This window comes from Rattus norvegicus, chromosome 11 (genome assembly GCF_036323735.1).
Source record: "Rattus norvegicus strain BN/NHsdMcwi chromosome 11, GRCr8, whole genome shotgun sequence".
Taxonomy (NCBI): domain Eukaryota; kingdom Metazoa; phylum Chordata; class Mammalia; order Rodentia; family Muridae; genus Rattus; species Rattus norvegicus.
Genome location: NC_086029.1, coordinates 97,788,915 through 97,809,837, shown reverse-complemented (window position 1 = coordinate 97,809,837; position 20,923 = coordinate 97,788,915). Strand labels below are relative to the sequence as shown.

The 20,923-nt window shown below is 40.2% G+C and overlaps 1 protein-coding gene and 1 long non-coding RNA gene across 2 annotated transcripts; one reads left to right on the top strand and one right to left on the bottom strand.

Annotated features, from left to right (window-relative positions):
• The first annotated feature begins 6,015 nt into the window (after positions 1-6,015).
• LOC102546862 (uncharacterized) lies at positions 6,016-12,417 on the top strand. Its single transcript, XM_063270950.1, has 5 exons — positions 6,016-6,183; positions 9,092-9,593; positions 9,680-10,038; positions 10,434-10,612; positions 12,125-12,417. Exons 2-4 carry the CDS (start codon positions 9,135-9,137, stop codon positions 10,465-10,467), a joined length of 852 nt encoding a protein of 283 aa, XP_063127020.1. The 5' UTR covers positions 6,016-6,183; positions 9,092-9,134; the 3' UTR covers positions 10,468-10,612; positions 12,125-12,417.
• A 19-nt stretch (positions 12,418-12,436) lies between these two features.
• Positions 12,437-20,560, bottom strand: LOC134481104 (uncharacterized). The gene is made up of 2 exons (XR_010056336.1): positions 13,184-20,560; positions 12,437-12,720 (listed from the first exon to the last, which is right to left on the bottom strand). It is a non-coding gene; the product is annotated as an uncharacterized LOC134481104 (long non-coding RNA).
• Positions 20,561-20,923: the final 363 nt, after the last annotated feature.

The following is a 20,923-nucleotide window of genomic DNA, read 5'->3' as shown; positions in this document are numbered from 1 at the left end:
AATAAAATACGGTACCTCTCATTTGACACTGCAATGCTATGGGCTGTCTTTAGTGCATTTTAAGTTTTTGGTTTTAGGGGCATATGAAAGGGTGAGTCTGGAATATAGTTAATAGGATCAGTGTTGGAAATTGTTTCTAATGCTTTGATTCAATCAGGAATCAGTCTGTCCAGACGATGAAGATTTTTGTCGCCAATTGGTTTTTGAAAGATATACTAGCAAAGCATTTAAAATCTAAAGAATTAAATTTAAAAATGTTGAAGACAAATGCTCATTTATGAATAAAATTACAGGTGCTAGCAAAAAAGAAACAAAAGTAAAAGCACAAATTAATCCAAAACCACTGAAGAGATATCGATCAAAATGAATAACCAGGAAACAAACTCAAATTCAATAGGTCTAAAGAGATCAGGAACCAAGTGATCAAAGTGATCAATATTATCAAAGTCTATGTGACCCAATGTGTAAGTCCAGACACTCTGCAGCCAACCAAGCAATAGCTTCTCCATCTGCAGTGTGAAGACAAGACACAGACCCGGCCAGTGCCTCAATGGGAATGGTCTGTAAGTCCTCACAAATGACATCAATGCAAAAAAGCTCCAATGATGTCAGTGCAAAAAAGTAATCAATCATGCCAGTCATTAGCAAAAGAACTTTTTTTACTTTGTGTCTACCAGGATAGATTTACTTTTCTTATGACCATGACCAAATCCCTGAGAAACAACATACAGTACATAGGTTTTACTTAGTCTCTGGCTCTAAATGAACCTGGACAGCATAGCTGGAGACTTGAGAAAATGGGGCTGAAGCAGCCACTTTTGTGGCTTTTGCAGGTCTCATGGTTGTGAATGACAGTTTCTCCTCTGGCTTCCAGTGCCCTGGTGTTTCATAACCTCCAGAAACAGCACCCTCTCAATCAACCACAAATTCAGAAACAGGAGATGGTGTGAGAACTCTGTCATTCAGGCTTTAAGGAGGACATTTTGACTATAATAAGATCAGCAGTAACATCAAACTTGAATAGACTCAGAGAGCTTTGTGCTGACCTCGGTGAGAGATGTGGTTACTCACTAGTTAGAAAGTGAACACACAGGCTTCTTCAATGTCTTTTTCACTCAGATCCTCAAATTCTATAATGACTCTGCCTACCTCAAGCCTTCCCATCCCCACATATATTTTTTTCTTAAACTCACATTAATGGGAATCATAGGGATGGAGGCCTGTCCTTGACACTGTGATACCATGAGAAAATGTTGTCCCTTAAGATCCCCCAGGGTGGGGATCATGGATTTCAATTCCAAATGTGGACAATTAAAAGATCTCAGAAAAGTCTGAATCCAATTGCTCTTAGCCAACCTGCAGCTAGCTTACAGCAGTATAAGGACCAGATCTAGGCTCAGCTGCTGCCTTACATGGGACTATCATTTCTCAAAGTGTCTCCTTGTGAGCTCATGTGAGCTATGGCTAAAACATATCTAGCCAACATTTTTTTACGAGTAACAAATTGACAAGTTTCAAATGGAGTCATTTGTCAGACACTTCCAATTTCCTTGATAACCTCTGGTTACCAGCTTTGCTTATTCAACATAAATTAGGAATACTGGTGATCAGTAACATATCACATGCTAGCTCTATTGTCTTTTTTCTATATGTCTTTCTCTCTGCTTGCTTGCTTGCTTGCTGTCCAAAGGTTCCAGTAACATTAAAGGTTTCATAGGCAACAGAAGCTTCACCTTTAGAAGTATGTGAGTAGATGGAACTAGAGCGTGCAATGATGATGGAAGAATGGAAGTCAAGGTGCAGAGGAGCTGACAAAGCAGCTTAGGTGTGAGATCAGAGCTACAGTCTTGATCCCAGCTGCAGAGGCAAGAGGAAGGGACAAGGTCCAGATGAAGGACTAGGCAGATACAGGGACATCAGGTTCAATAAGAAGAAATACAGGCAGATGGCAGCAGATGAGGCCATGTCAATGTCAGGGACTAAATCAAGCTGAAGTCCTAGGGACAGCCAAGAGCTCTGTCCATCCTCAAAACAGTGGGTGACAAGGTGAAAGCTTTGCAGTAAATCTTTTCCTCAAGGATCCTTTTATGATGTCCATGCAATTGAGACAGGTTTAACTCCATGAAGGACAGAAAGGCAGATCAGTTCCAGTGCTTTGGGGAATCCTGTGTAACAGATTAAATAGGAAGTAAGACAAATGACTAAAGGACTGAACACAACCCTTCCACTAAGATACAGAGGACAGAAACAGAGTTGTGAACAGAAAAATAATTCATCCTTCCACCTTTCAACTCAAGGTAGGTTAGTCTTGACTTCACTATTCCAAATAAATTAAGCTAACATCTGAATTTTATTAAAGATCAAAACCAAGGGAATTTTTTCAGAGGACAAAGACGGCTCCATCTCCCATGGCCCTAGCAATAAAACCTTTTTGTACAAATTCAACACCCCTTCATGATAAAAGTCCTGGAAAGAACAGGAATTTCAAGGTCCATACCTAAACATAGTAAAAGCCATATACAGCAAACCAGTAGCTAACATTAAACTAAATGGAGAGAAACATGAAGCAATCCCACTAAAATCAGGGACTAGACAAGGCTGCCCACTCTCTCCCTACTTATTCAATATAGTTCTTGAAGTTCTAGCCAGAGCAATCAGACAACAAAAGGAGGTCAAGGGGATACAGATCGGAAAAGAAGAAGTCGAAATATCACTATTTGCAGATGATATGATAGTATACTTAAGTGATCCCAAAAGTTCCACCAGAGAACTACTAAAGCTGATAAACAACTTCAGCAAAGTGGCTGGGTATAAAATTAACTAAAATAAATCAGTAGCCTGCCTCTACACAAAAGAGAAACAAGCCGAGAAAGAAATTAGGGAAACGACACCCTTCATAATAGACCCAAATAATATAAAGTACCTCGGTGTGACTTTAACCAAGCAAGTAAAAGATCTGTACAATAAGAACTTCAAGACACTGAAGAAAGAAATTGAAGAAGACCTCAGAAGATGGAAAGATCTCCCATGCTCATGGATTGGCAGGATTAATATAGTAAAAATGGCCATTTTACCAAAAGCGATCTACAGATTCAATGCAATCCCCATCAAAATACCAATCGAATTCTTCAAAGAGTTAGACAGAACAATTTGCAAATTCATCTGGAATAACAAAAAACCCAGGATAGCTAAAACTATCCTCAACAATAAAAGGACTTCAGGGGAAATCACTATCCCTGAACTCAAGCAGTATTACAGAGTAATAGTGATAAAAACTGCAGGGTATTGGTACAGAGACAGACAGATAGACCAATGGAACAGAATTGAAGACCCAGAAATGAACCCACACACATATGGTCACTTGATTTTTGACAAAGGAGCCAAAACCATCCAATGGAAAAAAGATAGCCTTTTCAGCAAATGATGCTGGTTCAACTGGAGGTCAACATGTAGAAGAATGCAGATCGATCCATGCTTATCACCCTGTACAAAGCTTAAGTCCAAGTGGATCAAGGACCTCCACATCAAACCTGATACACTCAAACTAATAGAAGAAAAACTAGGGAAGCATCTGGAACACATGGGCACTGGAAAAAATTTCCTGAACAAAACACCAATGGCTTATGCTCTAAGATCAAGAATCGACAAATGGGATCTCATAAAACTGCAAAGCTTCTGTAAGGCAAAGGACACTGTGGTTAGCACAAAACGGCAACCACCAGATTGGGAAAAGATCTTTACCAATCCTACAACAGATAGAGGCCTCATATCCAAATATACAAAGAACTGAAGAAGTTAGACGACAGGGAGACAAATAACCCTATTAAAAATGGGGTTCAGAGGTAAACAAAGCATTCACAGCTGAGGAATGCCGAATGGCTGAGAAACACCTAAAGAAATGTTCAACATCTTTAGTCATAAGGGAAATGCAAATCAAAACAACCCTGAGATTTCACCTCACACCAGTGAGAATGGCTAAGATCAAAAACTCAGGTGACAGCAGATGCTGGCGAGGATGCGGAGAAAGAGGAACACTCCTCCATTGTTGGTGGGATTGCAGACTGGTACAACCATTCTGGAAATCAGTCTGGAGGTTCCTCAGAAAATTGGACATTGAACTGCCTGAGGATCCAGCTATACCTCTCTTGGGCATATACCCAAAAGATGCCCCAACATATAAAAAAGACACGTGCTCCACCATGTTCATCGCAGCCTTATTTATAATAGCCAGAAGCTGGAAAGATCCCAGATGCCCTTCAACAGAGGAATGGATACAGAAAATGTGGTACATGTACACAATGGAATATTACTCAGCTATCAAAAACAACGACTTTATGAAATTCGTAGGCAAATGGTTGGAACTGGAAAATATCATCCTGAGTGAGCTAACTCAATCACAGAAAGACATACATGGTATGCACTCACTGATAAGTGGCTATTAGCCCAAATGCTTGAATTACCCTAGATGCCTAGAACAAATGAAACTCAAGACGGATGATCAAAATGTGAATGCTTTACGCCTTCTTTAAAAGGGGAACAAGAATACCCTTGGCAGGGAAGAGAGAGGCAAAGATTAAAACAGAGACTGAAGGAACACCCATTCAGAGCCTGCCCCACATGTGGCCCATACATATACAGCCACCCAATTAGACAAGATGGATGAAGAAAAGAAGTGCATACCGACAGGACCTGGATGTAGATCGCTCCTGAGAGACACAGCCAGAATACAGCAAATACAGAGGCGAATGCCAGCAGCAAACCACTGAACTGAGAATAGGACCCCCGTTGAAGGAATCAGAGAAAGAACTGGAAGAGCTTGAAGGGGCTCGAGACCCCATATGTACAACAATGCCAAGCAACCAGAGCTTCCAGGGACTAAGCCACTACCTAAAGACTATACATGGACTGACCCTGGACTCTGACCTCATAGGCAGCAATGAATATCCTAGTAAGAGCACCAGTGGAAGGGGAAGCCCTGGGTCCTGCTAAGACTGAACCCCCAGTGAACTAGACTGTTGCGGGGAGGGCGGCAATGGGGGGAGGGTGGGGAGGGGAACACCCATAAGGAAGGAGAGGGGGAGGGGGATGTTTGCCCGGAAACTGGGAAAGGGAATAACACTCGAAATGTATATAAGAAATACTCAAGTTAATAAAAATAAAAAAAAAACCTTTTTGTACACAGTATTCTGGAATGACAAGACTTCCTCAATAATACTGTAACCACCAATCCCTGTCTCATGAAATCTAGGAATTCTGATGAGAAATCAGAAAAGGATTCTATGGGACAATTGTTCCTTGGTGGCCTGTTAATGTTCCTCACATGCCCTGGGGTACAGTGCACACAGAACATCTTACAGCACCTCAGAGTCAGTGAGGGACCAGATCCTTTAACCCATTAGTCTATGTTCAAAGCAAAAGGCATCGAACACACTGAGTATAGAGATGATGAGTCTGTAAAAGCTGAGTTGATACAGAATCTTATGGCCCAAGTCTCAAGGCCATTAACAAACCCTACATAAATTCCTAAGTAGTTAAATTTAGTGTCTACCCCAGAGAACTACATATTCCTCAGTGTATCAATTTCTTTGCCATGATCGATGATTGCCATTAAGAGTAAAAGGTCTTTATCATAGGTTGAATGTGATATGTCCTGTGCTGTCTCATGTGTTTAGACATTTGGTCCCCTTAGGCAGCCTTGTTTGAGTAGTTAAGAAACCCTTGGATGTGTGTCCTGCTGGGAGACACTGGGTCCTTAGGAGACCTGGGAAACTGTTTATGCATCGAAACCAGTTGTCTCACTCTCTGCTGCCAGTCCCAGTGGATGAGCCCTTCATCATGCTGTGCCTGAATCTCTGAAAGCCTGAGCCAAAACAACCTCCGTCCCTTATAAGTTGTTTCAAGCCATAGATTTGGGAGGATCCATGAAAAGCCCTTGAGAGTAGAAATGTGTTTTGGCTAGCTGTGATTGGTCCATAACTCCCATGACCTCACAAATAGCCATTGTGAGAAGTATATTCACTCACCCATGTAAGACAACAGCTGTGACTGGATCTTGTCCTTATACTGCAGTAAAAATGAGCTGTATGTTGGCTAAGAGCAGTCAGACTCAGCATTGTGTTCTGAGAGTTTTATATTGTTCATCTTTGGAATTGAACATCTGTGATCCCAACTGACAAGAACTTAGTGAGTTTGCTTCATAGCGGTTGGTTTGGGGGCCTAGATTTTGATCTACTGTTTATAGTAGTTTGAGATTTAGTTCATTCATTTGCTTCCTTTAAAAAAAAATTATCACCTATAGGGTACTGTTTGTGGCGGTTATGAAGCACCAGGGCAGGGGAAGTCAGAAGGAGAAATTGATTGTGAGTGGCATGGTTGGTTCTTTTCTTGCAATAAAGTCAGTGGAGCCTCTGTGAGGACTTGCAGACCCTGCCTATTGATCCACAGGCTGGGTCTGGGGCTTCTCCTCACACTGCAGAGCTGTTGCTTTGTTGGCTGCAGACTCTGGGTCACAAGTCATAGTTGAGCTGATTTTACCTCAAGAGGTTGAGTTTGTTTTCTAATCGGATTTGAGTTCAACAGTTTTGTTTCCAAGTTTGTTTTGATCTACATCTCTTTAGTAGTGGGTTTTTTTTATTAATTTGTGCTTTTACTTTTGTTTCTTGCTTTCTCCTTCCCACAGTCCTATTCATGAATATGCATAATTTTTTGACATTTTGAAATTTAATTTGTTTTACTTTATGTGCATTGCTAGTAGAATGTAGATATAGAAAATAAAAAATTCCATGATGGTGTGCACTTTGAATACATTGCACATACCATTACATCCCCCACACTTTGATGAACTTAAAGATCATCTACCCTATTAGTAATCTCCCAGACCTGCCACACCCCATTCACCCCCAAAACAAAAGTATGCATGTCCACTGAAGACAACCCACAGCAGTACAGTGTAAATGAGGGTTGCTATGTTTTAGATGCCCATCCATAGAAGTTTAAGATAAAGGAATTGAGTATCAGGAGCACAGAGATGAAGTATGTAGTAGGTTCTTAAAGAATGGTGATAGTGAGAAGTGATTGAAGCCATCCGTAGGTTCACTCTCAAACTAGTCCAGACTCATGTCCCTAATCCAGAGCAGCACAGAGACAGTCTTGTCCTCCTCCTCATCATGGGACATCCTGTTATTAAAATCAAAGTGTCCTGCTCAAGGTTTGATGAGAAAGGCCCCACACCTCTCATGTGTCTGAAGGCTTGGTTTCTAGAAGGTTGCATGGATTAGTTGGGAAGATCATGAAACCCCAGTAACTTTAGAAAGTAGATGTTTGGTGACTGGATGCATCAAGGCAAGCCCAAGCCATTCAATCAGCTACTTCTGACCCATCTTGCCAACTCAGCAGCAACTCCAACTGCCATGCCTTCCCCCTCCTTTGAGAGCCTCATTTGTCCCTTAGGTTTAACGTTGTGGAGGATTTGTTCACTGTCATAGTAAAACTAATACAATTCCTAGCATTGTATAGAGGAATTTCTTCAGGGTATTCCCTGCTGTTACTGATCCATCCCTGGCAGTGACATCATGGAGAGCTTTGAGTGAAAGGATGGAAATTTGTTCATAGAAGGCATTGCGGTGTGCTGGGGTTTGTCCAGATGATGCAGAGAAATTCTTAATGGATGGAGAGTAGTTGGACTCCACTATGAGTCCTGATACACTTGGGCATCACTAGACTCTTAGTCCTTGATATGGAGAGTTTTACTCTCTGTTGCTGTGGGGTTATGTTGTCTGTTCCCTTTTGATTCATTCACTCACTGCTCTTGTTTGAGTCACTGATTACTGCTCTGCGTTTATATTTTCAAAGTGGTCCTTTTTCAATAAATGTCCTTGCCATATTGTCCTCTGCTCTCATGTTACTTTATTTCCAATTTATTTTGCATTTAAAATCTTAACTGTGTAGATCAAGGACCTTCCCTCTGGCACCCTGTACATGTCCGTAGTGAGCTGGAAATTTTTTATCTGCTCTGTTACATTGCAACAGCCCCTGCATGTGCCTACATTTCTCTTTTGATTCAGATTCTATCTACACAACCATGGCTCTAGTCAGGCTCAGTATATCTCTAGAAATGGCATGTTACAGACAACCAACCCCATGTACCTATATATTTCAGTAAATAACAGTATATTTTTCTTGGTGCCTGAGCATTGCCTCTTCCCTTGACCTCCTTACCTGCTTGTTGTTGTGTGATCTACCAAAGAACCTATTTTCAGATGTACATGTAGATTTTCATCTATGATATTAACATACATTGTGCATGCACATGCATGTGTGTGTGTGTGGTTTTTATGATTTGAGTATTAATGTAATACTAGCTTTGAAGACTAATTGTAGAATTATCTTTCCTTGTTTCTCTGGTGGAATACCTTGAGGATTATTGATCTCCAATGTACTTTATGGCCAGTAGGTTGAGATCCACTGTGCAAGCTCTTGGTCCTGGGTGTCCTTGTTAGGAATAACTGTATTACTCTTTCAACCTTGTACTCATATTGATCTCCTTGTATTATTCATTATACATACTCATAAGATCATAAATGTATCATCACACCCAGGATGTAGCAACAGGGAAGCAAAAGTTGGTCCATGTTTGGTTACCTCTTATATTAATGTTGATGTCTGTATTGTAGAATGAGCAGTCTCTTCCTCTGCAGTTCAAGGTTGGCTGAAGTTCCCACGGATCCTACTTGTCTTTACCATATCTCTCATCTCAATAATTTCTGTCCTATCTGAGTGATTCAGTCAAAGGTTGTCAAATTTGTTCATCTTTTTAATGGACCAGTTCTTTGTCTCTTTGCCCTTTGTTTCAACCTCTAAGAGTGAAGTTATGTCCAGATGTGATATTTCATAACTTTCTCATAACTGTTTTGTGGTTGGGTTGGTTTTTTAAATTTATTTGTTTTGTTTTCTTTTGTTTTCTCTCTGACCACATACATCATTATAATATTAGTATAGCTTTGGTTTTCATTATATACAAAATATATATAAATGTTTGTATATATTTGTATAGGACTCCTATACATTCTTTCTGTTTTTTTTTAACTTCTAGGATATTGTGGTGGTACCATTCTCCTCCTTTTGAAGTGAAGGACATGGCAGACAAATTTTTGTGGGCACATCTCAGTGATACAAATTTACCATCAGCATCTAGTGAAACATTCACAGATCTGAGTGATGCAAATTTACCATCAGCATTCAGTGAAACAGGCACAGATCTGAGTGATGCAAATTTACCAACATCATTCAGTGAAACAGGGTGGTCCATCTCCAGTCTGGTGAACACTGTGTGTTCCCTGAGCCACATGATAGAGGAAAACTTGGACAGGGCAAGAACAACTCACTTTAGAGATACCCTGGCGAAAAACGATGTACTATTCAAGAAGAAAAGCCATTACCATCCTGGACAAATAGTACATCTTCGAAAGAGACACTCTGTCAAGTCACCTGCATGTCGTATCATCCTCCCTCCATTTCCCTTAAAGAGGAGATGGAGTGAATTGGCTCTGCCCACATTCATGATGACCTCAAAAAAAGGCAACATTGTGCAGCAGGTAAATGACAAAAATAGCAAAGGTTTCTGTAGGTCCAACTCACCTGTTTTATACATATCAGCTTACCTGTGACTTCTTCCCCACAGGGTGATTGTGTGAATGTAGTGAATACAAATGCGATAGAGACAGAGGCTACTGATTTGCTCGCTGAAACATTCAAGGGGACAAAAAAGAAGGCTGAGATTGAGGACATGGGAATTAACATCCCGTTTAGTCTCACACCTCTGGACGTGTTGTCCTTCTTAGAGGACACCACAAACAAACGGAACCCTGGATGTTCCATCCTCGAGTTACCATCTACCAAGGCCCATTTCCGGGAGGCACCCACAGCCCCGAACAGAAACAACAGAAGGCTGTGGAAGTGGGTGAGGAGGCAGATTAGTCACCCGTTTAGGAGGTTGTTTCTCTGCTTCCCCACTCGAAGTAGAAGACACACATCATCCAGGTAAGGGATAACAAACAATGGAAAAATGGAGTCCCAAAGAAACTGAGTAGGCATGACTGCCAACATTCACATATATATTTGATCTTTCCTTTTCAAAGGCACTCTGCCACTGAGTGGCTGCACCCATTTATAGACAATGAACCTTAAGATGTCTGTGAGCCTAGAAGGAACTTTCCAACTAAATACTGCTTATGTATATCTGAGGAAGTTGAGTCAGAAGCAGACAGCAGAGGATGTGACCAAGGGCAGAGGATGGAGGGAAAGAGGAAGAAAGAGTGGTGAAAAGGAGCACAGGTTAGGAAGGGAAGAATCCTGTGGAGACCTATGGTACCACACAGCAGCTCTATGCTAAATCCTTCAGTGTCAATGTCATTTTGCTTGTGTCTTCTTTCAAGGATTGATCATTGGGCCCAGGCCCGTGGTTCCTAAACCACAGGCCTGTGCTTGGCCTGGTGCAGCAGAACTGCCACAGGAGGGAGCCAGGCCAGAAGAGGCAGTGTACACAACCTATTTTACCTGTCAGACACCTCCACCAACCAGGCCACAACCTCTGTAATCCCATCTCCTACAGAATGTGAGTAATTAGCTCCCCACTCTTTGACATCATTGTTGCTTAGACAGAGAAGTCATACACATAACCAACCTCCTATGAAGAGACAGCTACCCTCCCTTTGCAGTCCAGGTGAAAGAATTACATTTCCCACCTGACTCATGTTCTTCCCATGCTGTGGCCCCTGTGGCACCTGGCTCAAACAGGGCGGTGGGGGGGGGGGAGCATGCAGTATCAATGTCTCCCAGCCACTAAGCATCCAAGACATATTATAACAATGTAAATAGAAGTTGTGGTCCAGTGTGGAGTTCCATGGTGTTTAGGGAGTATCCTTTCTATGAGCTTCTTGGATTGGGAAATTCTTCTAAGAAAGCAATTAAGGAATTTCATGGCTTTCCTTATGAGGTCTTAGAAATGGTAGAAACGGCAAGTCTCTGAAATTTGTTACCTCATTATATTTTCTCTGTCATTGTGAAATAGCTTTGGTACTGGATACTCAGACTGAGATTTCTGGAAGCAAAGAACCTGAGGCATATGTCTGCCTGTCTCCCCTCAAGGCAATGAGTGGGAACCATGAGGCAATGACAGAAATGTGTTTCTGAGAGGCAAAATAACAGAATCCTTCAGGGACACCAAACAAGAGACGAAACTAGCTCCTTTCAGCAACTCTAAAATACCAGGCCTGCTCTGCCTTGGAGACTAGGCTCATCAAAGAACTTGGTCACTTGTGTTGCCCTTTGAGTCAGCAAATCCATACTTTAGATCTTAACGGAAGCCACAATATGTCTTTTTAAGCTAAAGTTCCAAGTTCCACAAAATGCTCATCACCACAGGAAATTGATAATACCCAATGGTCTCTCCAGTTTGTAGTTTTCCACAAATCAGAAAATATACTCATTCTTCAGCTGCATATGCTTCTTTAACAGAATTTCAACCAAGAATTGACCCCCACACACACAAACTTCCATATGCTCTGTGGACTATAATATGCTCATGAATGTTATCATGAGATAAAAACTATCCATCAAAACTTCCTTTCTTGTGGCAGGGTTGAGAGCTCACTAGTTTCCGTACTAGTTCTGAAAAAATGGAGATGAGCTCAGATCTAGTGAACAAATAAAAGCATTGCATAGCGATGTGACCTATAATAACATCTATGGTGATAGGAGACAGACCCTTTAGTAGCCCAATGCAGATGATCCAGTCATAATTCTCACCTACAGTTTCAAGGTTAAGTGTCTCAGAAAACAAGGTCAGGGTAACACTTGAGACCCCTAACTACTCAGACATGAGCCAACACATTCAAGTGCTCCAGACACACATATGAAATAATGCAATTGTACCTAGACAAATACACACAACACAAGAGGTATGAAGAAGGGGAAATAGAGAAAACCATCTATGAGGACTTCATCTTTCACACTCATGGTCCTTATGTGTCAGATGTGTTTCTCCACCTGCTATTATTTTCACCCAGAAGCATTCAAGTGAAAGGCTCATGCATACTTGTGTTTAACTTGATTTTTGTCTCATCAGGTGTGTCTTCCACAGAGCATGCATTGGCTGAAATCTATGAAGAACAGCAGAACACACCCTTTCCAGTTGCCTGGCTTAGGGGTACCATAGGACACCAGCTCTTAGCTTGTTTTATGAGGCTTGCCCACAATGCCTCAGTGCTGTTTTGTGTGTTCATTTATGCCTTGATGTGAAAATTCAAGAGATTTGAAGAAACTGGTGCAGGGTTATAATCTCCATAGTTTAGACAAGATTTCTTGGGCCTAACATGTAAATTCCTTTATGTTATTAAATGCTCACTTGATTTTTTAAAATAGATCTTATATATTTTATTGAAATATGTACATATCCCTTATAATATTGCTTAATAAAACATAAAACATTGTGTGGAGATATGGTTCAGTAGTTAAAAAGCACTGATGGCTCATCGAGAGATCCTGCATTCAATTCCAGGCAACCACATGGTGGCTCACAAACATCTGTAATGGGATCCAGTGCCCTCTTCTGGTGTGTCTGAAGATCATGGCAATGTATTCATATACATAAAATAATTCATCTTAAAAAACCGTAGAACTGCAATGAATCCAGCCGCTGTCATCCCTTTCATTTTCATGAAGCTTATGTCACCATTGTTGAAGAAAAGTAAGAAGAGAAATTAATTTGAGGATTACAAAGTGTCCCACTTAGAGACTTAAGATGGACTTTACAAATAAACCAAACTAAGGATCTCATCATCCAGCAACCTCTGCTCTCCCTGCTCTGGTCAGTTGCACATCCACAGGTAGTGCTGCAGCACAGGAAAGAAAAGCAATTCATTTCTGAACGCATGGGCTGAGATTCCAACTGAGAATTAATGTGGAATAATGTTGGCTTTCCTTTATTTTGTAAGTGTAAAAACCAAGGGTCAGTGTTTCTAAAATATGTCAGTGGAATAATCGAGGGGATTCTTCCATTCTGCTTTTTCATGACTTTGACCCAACAATGTCATTCCCTTCATTTAAATTGGATTTCACATATTCTTTCCATTCAATAAACAAAGGCCATAAATTTAAAAAAAAAAAACAAAAAACAAAATCTTACGGTATGTTGTGAGTAGGGACCATCCAGGTCAAAAGTTTTCTCATCTCTCAAAGTTTCTCTCTCAGTCCTCAGTTAGTGGCCTTGTCTTAAGCCTGCAGTCCTAGTTAGAGTCACTACTGCTTCTGTGATAAAACATGGAGAAAAGCAAATTGATGAGGAAGGGGTTGGTTTTTGGTTTTGCTTTCATTTTTGATTTTCCATTTCTTATTCTGAGTCATATAGTCTATTGAGGGAATCCAAGGCAGGAATTCAGAACGGTTATGAATCTGGAGTTAGATTCTGATGGGAAGGGCATGAAGGGGAGCTGCTTACTGGTTTGGTCCTCATGGTTTCTTCCGCCTGCTTTCTAAAAGAACCCTGGGCCACCAGGGCAGGAATTGCAACTCCCACAATGGACTGGGCCATACTCCACCAATCACTAATTAAGAAGGTGCCCTATCGCCAATGGGAGGAGAAGCCCTTGGTCCTGCCAAGGTTGGACTTCCAGTGGGGAATGTCAGGGCAGGGAGGCAGAAAAGGATGGGTGATTGGAGATGGGGAAAACCCTCATAGAAGGGGGAGGGAGAGGAGACAGGGGGTTTATGGATGGGATAACATTTGAAATGTAAATTTAAAAAAAATCCAATTTAAAAAAAAAAACGGTGCCCTATAGGTTTCCCTACAGACTGAACTTAAAGAGACAATCTGTCAGTTGAGGTTCCCTTTCCTCTGTGGTACTTTCAATCCTGCCTCTTCACCTTTGACAGGATTCACGAAGTTCTGTCTAATGTTTGGCTGGGTCTCTGCAAGTGTTCTTTATCAGGTGCTGGGTCAGTCTTCTCAGACTCCAATTTTACTAGGCACCTGTCTTCAAGTACAGCAAATATTGTGTCAGGGGTGACTGGCTCTTATGTGAGTCTCAAGATGGGCCAGTCTTTGCCTAGTCAATTTCTGCCCCATCTTTCCCCTGTAACTCTTGTAGGCAGGACAAATGGTAGTTCAAAGGTTTTATGGCTGTGTTGGTGTCTCATTCCCTCCACTGAGTTGGCCATTTTAAGTTCCATGTCACCCATTTCTAGGACTCTTGCTAGTCATACTCATTGATTCCTGGGAGTTTCAATTTTCCTAGGCTTCTAGCTTGTCCTCGATGCCTCTCAAATGACTCTAGCTCTCTCTCCCAGCATTCTCTCCCTTCTCACCCCACTACATCACTCCTGTTCCCATCCCCACTTCCCTCCCTCTTCCACCCCTGATGTCTATTCTATTCCCCTTACTCAGTGTGATTCAAGGCCTACTTGGGCCTTCCTTTTCACTTAGCGTTTTGGGTCGGTGAATTGTAGCAGGGTTATCATGTCCTTTATGACTAATACCCACTTATAAGTGTCTTTCTGGGCATGGGTTACCTCACTCAGGATCATCTTTTCTAGTTCCATCGGATTTGCCTCAAATTTCATGATATTCTTGTTTTCAGAAGCTGAGAAGAATTCCACTGTGTAGATGTTTCACATTTTCCTTATCCATTCTTCAGCTCAGGAACATCTAATTTCCAGTTTCTGAGTATGAACAATAAATCTGCTATGAACGTAGTTAAGCAAGTGTTCTTGTGGTCTAGTGAGTCATCTTTTGGGCATATACCCATGAGTGGTATAGCTGGGTCTTGAGGTAGAACTATTCCCACATTTCTGAGAATCTGTGAGGTTGTACAAAATAGTTGTACAAGTGTACACTACCACCAGCAAAGGAGAAGTGTTGCTTTTGCTCCACATCTTTGCCAGCATGTTCTGTCCCGTGCCTGAGGTTTTTAATCTTAGCCATTCTGATGAATGTAAGATTTGAGTCCCATATTTTTATTTGCATTTCCCTCATGACTATGGATGTTGGACATTTTTGTGCTTCTCAACCCTAGAGATTCCTCTGTTGAGAATTCTGTTTACCTCTTACGCATTTCTTAATTGGTTTATTTAGTTTGTTGATATCTAATTTCTCGAGTTTATACAGTTTGGATATCAGCCACCTGTCATATGTAGGGTTGGTAAAGATTTTTTTCTTATTCTATAGGCTGCTATTTTGTCATTTGGACAGTGTCCTTTGCCTCAGGAAACTTTTCAGTTTCATGAGGTCCTATTTATCGTTCTTCGTGTCTGAGCTGTTGGCGCTGTGTTTGGAAAGTTGTCTCCTGTGGGAAAGCCACTTTCTCTTCTATCAGATTTATTGTAACCTGTTTATGTTGAGCTTGTTGATCCACTTGGACTTGAGTTTTATGCAGGGTAATATGTATGAATCTATTTGCTTTCCTTTACACACAGATATCCAGTTAGAACAGCACCATTTGTTGAACATACTTTATTTCTCCTCCCCATTATTTGGTTTTGACTTCTTTGTAAAAAAAAAAATCAAGTGTCATGGGGTATGGGAGTTTACTTCTTGGTCTTTGATTCAAGCCAATTGATGAACCTATCTTGTTTTTATGCCAGCACCATATGGATTTTTACTATTTACTATTGCTCTGAAATACAGCTTGAGACCAGGGATTGTGCCACCTCCAGAAGTTCTTCCATTTACAGGACTGTTCTAGGTATCCTGGGCTTTTGTTTTCCATGTAAAGTTGAAAAGTGTTCTTTCAAGATCTGCAAAGAATTATGTTGGAATTTTGATGGGAACTGCATTGAATTTGATCATTATACATGATCCTACTGATACATGAGCATGGAAGACCTATTTTCTGATATCTTCAGTTTCTTTCTTCAAAGACTTGAAGTTCTTGTCATAAAGGTCTTTTGCTTGGTTAGTTACAGCAAGATATTTTATATTATTTATGGCTATTATAAAGGGTGTGTTTAAAAATGTTTTTCTCAGCCTGTTCATCATTTGTATAAAGGAGGGCTACTGATATTCTCAGTTAATTTGGTTAATTTGGTTAATCCAGCCACATTGTTGAAGGTATTTCTTACTGTAGGAGTCCCCTAATAGAATTTTTCAGGCCACAACATCTACAAGTAGCGATTCTTTGAGTTCTTCCTTTCTGGTTTATATTCCCTTGATCTCTTTTAGTGATCTTATTACTATAAAAGTTTAAATACTATATTGAATAGATATGGAGAGCGCAGACAGCCTTGTCCCTGATTTTAGTGGAATTGCTTTATTTTTTTCTCCATTTAATTAGATTTAGCTATTGGCTTGCTATATTTGGCCTTTATTGTGCTTAGGCATGTGTCTTGTATCCCTGATCTCTCAAAGACTTTTATCATGAAGGAGTGTTGAATTTTTTCAAAAGCTTTTTCAGAATCCAGTGAGATGATCATATGGCTTTTTTCCCTTTCAGTTTGTTTATATGTTGGATTACATTAATGGATATTTCCTATGTTGAACCATGCCTAAATCCTTGGATGAAAGCTACTTGATCATGGTGGATGATGATTTTGATGTGTTCTTTAATTCAGTTTGTGAGTATTTTAAAGATTCTTAATCAATATTCATAAGAGAAATTGGTCTAAAATGATCTTTCTTTCTGAGTCTTTGTGATACCGCACAAAGTATCAAGGTGACTGTGGCTTTATAGAATGAGTTTAAAAACATTTCTTCTGTTTCTATTTTGTGGAATAGTTTGGGGAATATTGGTATTCGTTCTTTAAAAGTATTGTAGAATTCTTCTCTAAAGCCATCTGGCCCTGGACTTTTGGGGTTGTGAGACTCTTAATAAGTGTCTCTATTTTGTTAGTCTATTTAAATTGTTTACCTAATCTTGAATTGAATTTGGTAATATCTATCAAGAAAACCATTCATTTCATTTGGATTTTCAATTTTGTGGAATACAGCTTTTTGAAGTAAGACCTAGTGATTCTTTGGATTTCCTAGGTGTCTTTGTTGTGTATGGTATTTCTCTTTGTCAAAAATCAAGTGTCCACAGGAGTATAGGTTTATGCTATACAAATTCCATACAGTTCTTATTACTATTGCTCTATAGGTTCTTCTTCTTTTTTTTTTTTTGACCCAATTGGTAAGATATAATTGCCCACCTAAACATACAAAGCCCAGTACCATCCATCCCTTAAGAACATTTGTAACAACCTGTAAAGGCACAGCATAGAATCTTAACGTCACCTGCCATATTGTCCTGCCACAGCTTCTCTCCCTCTCCTCCTGTCTCCTCTTTTCATTCCAGTCTCCTCCTCTTCCTTCAAACTTTTCTCCCGCCCATCCTTCCTTCTCCTCCAATGACAGGCCTCCTTCTATCCTGTATCTGTCCCTCACCTGTATTTTACAAACTCAATGGGGAGAAGTTTCTGGTGAAGTCACCTGAGTCCTGAGTACAGGACTAGGCAGCTGTCCTTGGGGCAGTGAAATTAGCATCAAAATACAGATAACTCCAGGGCAAACCACATTTCCCCCTTTTTGTCCAGTAAAAAAGCCTTTTCACTTATATATAAATTGAGTACAATTATTACCATTCTACAATTTATAAAACATATGATATACTCAACACCTAGTCCATCACTATATCAGTTAAACAGAACATTTAGTTATCCATTCCAGCTTAAGAAAGGCTTAAAATCTATATTATATCTTGGCTAGCTTGTATGCTGTCTGATAACTATCCAATAAAATATGCATTTTCAGAGTTAAATAGCCTGATAGGCTATGAGACTGTAAAAGGTCTTCAACCCCGTCAGAAATCTGAGAATGACCAAATATCTATACACATAGGAAGCCTAACACAGCTTCCAGAACTGAGAGGTTGTAGAAACAAATCTCCACTAGCACAGTCCTGTTAGCAACATGTGAGCGCAAGTCTTCAGCCTTCTGGCCCAAAATCAACTGACAGACTCTTGAAACGCAGATTTTGAGGGGCTGATCACCCTGTCTTGGCAGAGCTTATTAGTCAACTATTCTGCATAATTTGTCCTTTTCTGGACAGTATTAGTCTGCAGATGAAACAGGCAGTTTTGTCCAGTGGCTGCCTAGACACAAAGTATTACCTCGCCTGGAGGTAGAGATGTTCACATTCTTCGTTAAATCCACCAAAGGGTAACTGGTAGAAGCAGATATGTCTCAACAAAAGATAAATAACTTTAAATCTCAAATTTTCTGGATTTCTGACATTTTTGAAAACCATCTATCTATAAAGACAATCTGTACTATTGTCTTTATATCTTAATATCTTGAAAGTACTCTCACAAAGTCAGCAATATGTTTGCTATTTGGCCCTTAACTCACATGTGTAATCAACTCAGAAGTTTGTAATGACATCAATAGATGGACTGGCTCTAAACCTTGTACTTTTAAACTTTTAACAAATAAATTCTATATCAAAGCAAAGATATTATTTTAGCTTAGTTAACAAATGAGATTACGACTGTATAACTCAATCTAGCTAATTCCTCCCTGTTAAATTACAACCATTTCTAAGTTCCTCATAAAAACAACTTTAGAATAACCACTTTCAGCCCCACAAAGTCCAGGGAACTGGGGCGACAACTCCTCTATAACTTCCAAGCTGTACATGGGCGTTGAGATATCCTTGGGGGTAGGGGGGAGGAAGAATGAAACAAATGCTGTAGCTGATGTGTCCTGACTGGACCCAGCTGAAATTTGTTGAGACCAGGAATCCAAGTAGGCACACTCTGTAAAATACAACTCTCAAGACAAAAGTTTAGAATAGAGATATCTTTTTGATTCTCCTGAATAAATTTTTCAGGTGGTCTACCTCTATCAAATCTGATCAGTATGACTCTGTGAGGTTTCCAGAGCCTAATCATACTTTTTAAAAACACAAAAACAAAATCTTTCTCCCAAAATACAGTGTTCCTTAGTCTGTAACCAGAAAAGCTTGTATCTTGAACTCTCTTCCAGAGTAATAATATAACCAATAAAACTCAAAGTCACACCCATTATGAAGATTAAACAATTTTTTAAAAAGGAAGTAAGCTAAACAATGAGCCTGATAGGCTTTTGTACTCTGTGATATCAGGAAATTAACCCGAAATTCCTGCGGAGCCCATGTTAAGAGAATCTGAGCTTCTTGTTGTGGTAGATATAAAAAAATAACCACAAACCCTCACTAGCCGGTATCAATGAGCCATATGGCCTTTAGCGGGGTAATTCATAAAACAAGCCAAATATCTTCTATTAATTCCAATATCAATAAGCAACATATCAACCCAGGACTTTAGTCCAAAATATATCCATCTGTTAATCTCTCTACCCGGAGCCACAGATTTTTATTTAACCTTAATAACTTCTATAATATATGTATGTCTGCATTCACTCTCCCTGGTGTTACAGACATCACAACTCTCTACTTGGAGTTAGTGACCAATTTTTCCCTAAGTTCCAAACCATAGATGAAAATCCCCACATGATTCGGGTAATCTCTTTACTCTCCTTAAAACAAACTTAAACACATTCTATCAAATCTTAAACCAATAAGCAACTTAAAATTCTGGACTTTAGCCCAAAATATATCCATCTGTTAAGCTCTCTACCCGGAGCCACAGATTTTTTCTTTAACCTTAATAATTTCTATGTCTGTATTCACTCTCCCTGGTATTACAGACATTCATCACAACTCTCTACTTGGAGGTAGTGACTAATTTTTCCCTAAGTTCTGAACCGTGGATGAAAATCCCCACCTGATTCAAGTGATCTCTTTACTCAATTCTTTCTAAAAACAAACTTAATCACCTTTTAACAATACCTTTAATTTAGAAGTAGCTTGTCTAACTAGGATTTCAACCCAAAATTCCCGTGGAGCCCACGTTAAAAAGGATATGAGTACTGAAAGACTTTCTAAACAACGTTCTTTAAAAAGCAGCTTAATCTCTAACTCTCTGAGCGGCCATTATTTATCGGACAGCCTGGGACCTACAGCCTGCCAGCCTAGGCTACTTCCCTGTTTCTTTGTTAAATTCCCCAACTTGAGATATCACATGACTTAACATGATGCTGGCCTCCTCTTACTCAGAAAATAAAAACTTTCTCTCAACTCTTAGGATTACTAGTGGATTCTTGCCCATCACATTAATTCGCCATCTGTTGTTGTAAAAATATAAAAAATAAAAAAGTAAGGTTGTCTTCATCCTACTAGGTCCAGCACCTAGGTGCCCAAAGATATCTGCTAGATATCTTGGCGGAAACACATCCCAACTCCTCGGCGGCCCAGTGTCTCCTGCCGCCCCACACTTTGTTACACTCAAATCATCAGGTAAAAGAACACAGAACACAATAATCTTTGACCCAATTGGTAAGCTATAATTGCCCACCTAAACATACAAAGCCCAGTACCATCCATCCCTTAAAAACATTTGTAACAACCTGTAAAGGTACAGTGTAGAATCTTTTTTTTTTTTTATTAACTTGAGTATTTCTTATATACATTTCGAGTGTTATTCCCTTTCCCGGTTTCCGGGCAAACATCCCCCTCCCCCCACCCCTTCCTTATGGGTTTCCCCTCCCCACCCTCCCCCCATTGCCGCCCTCCCCCCAACAGTCTAGTTCACTGGGGGTTCAGTCTTAGCAGGACCCAGGGCTTCCCCTTCCACTGCTGCTCTTACTAGGATATTCATTGCTACCTATAAGGTCAGAGTCCAGGGTCAGTCCAAGTATAGTCTTTAGGTAGTGGCTTAGTCCCTGGAAGCTCTGGTTGCTTGGCATTGTTGTACATATGGGGTCTCGAGCCCCTTCAAGCTCTTCCAGTTCTTTCTCTGATTCCTTCAACGGGGGTCCTATTCTCAGTTCAGTGGTTTGCTGCTGGCATTCGCCTCT

What these genes read in the sequence shown, in the direction of transcription:
- LOC102546862 (XM_063270950.1), top strand. Translation starts at nt 9,135, where the DNA reads ATGGCAGACAAATTTTTGTGGGCACATCTCAGTGATACAAATTTACCA. An exon ending in AAGGCAACATTGTGCAGCAG is followed by an intron (nt 9,594 to 9,679) that starts GTAAATGACAAA and finishes TCTTCCCCACAG; the next exon opens with GGTGATTGTGTGAATGTAGT. An exon ending in AGAAGACACACATCATCCAG is followed by an intron (nt 10,039 to 10,433) that starts GTAAGGGATAAC and finishes TCTTCTTTCAAG; the next exon opens with GATTGATCATTGGGCCCAGG.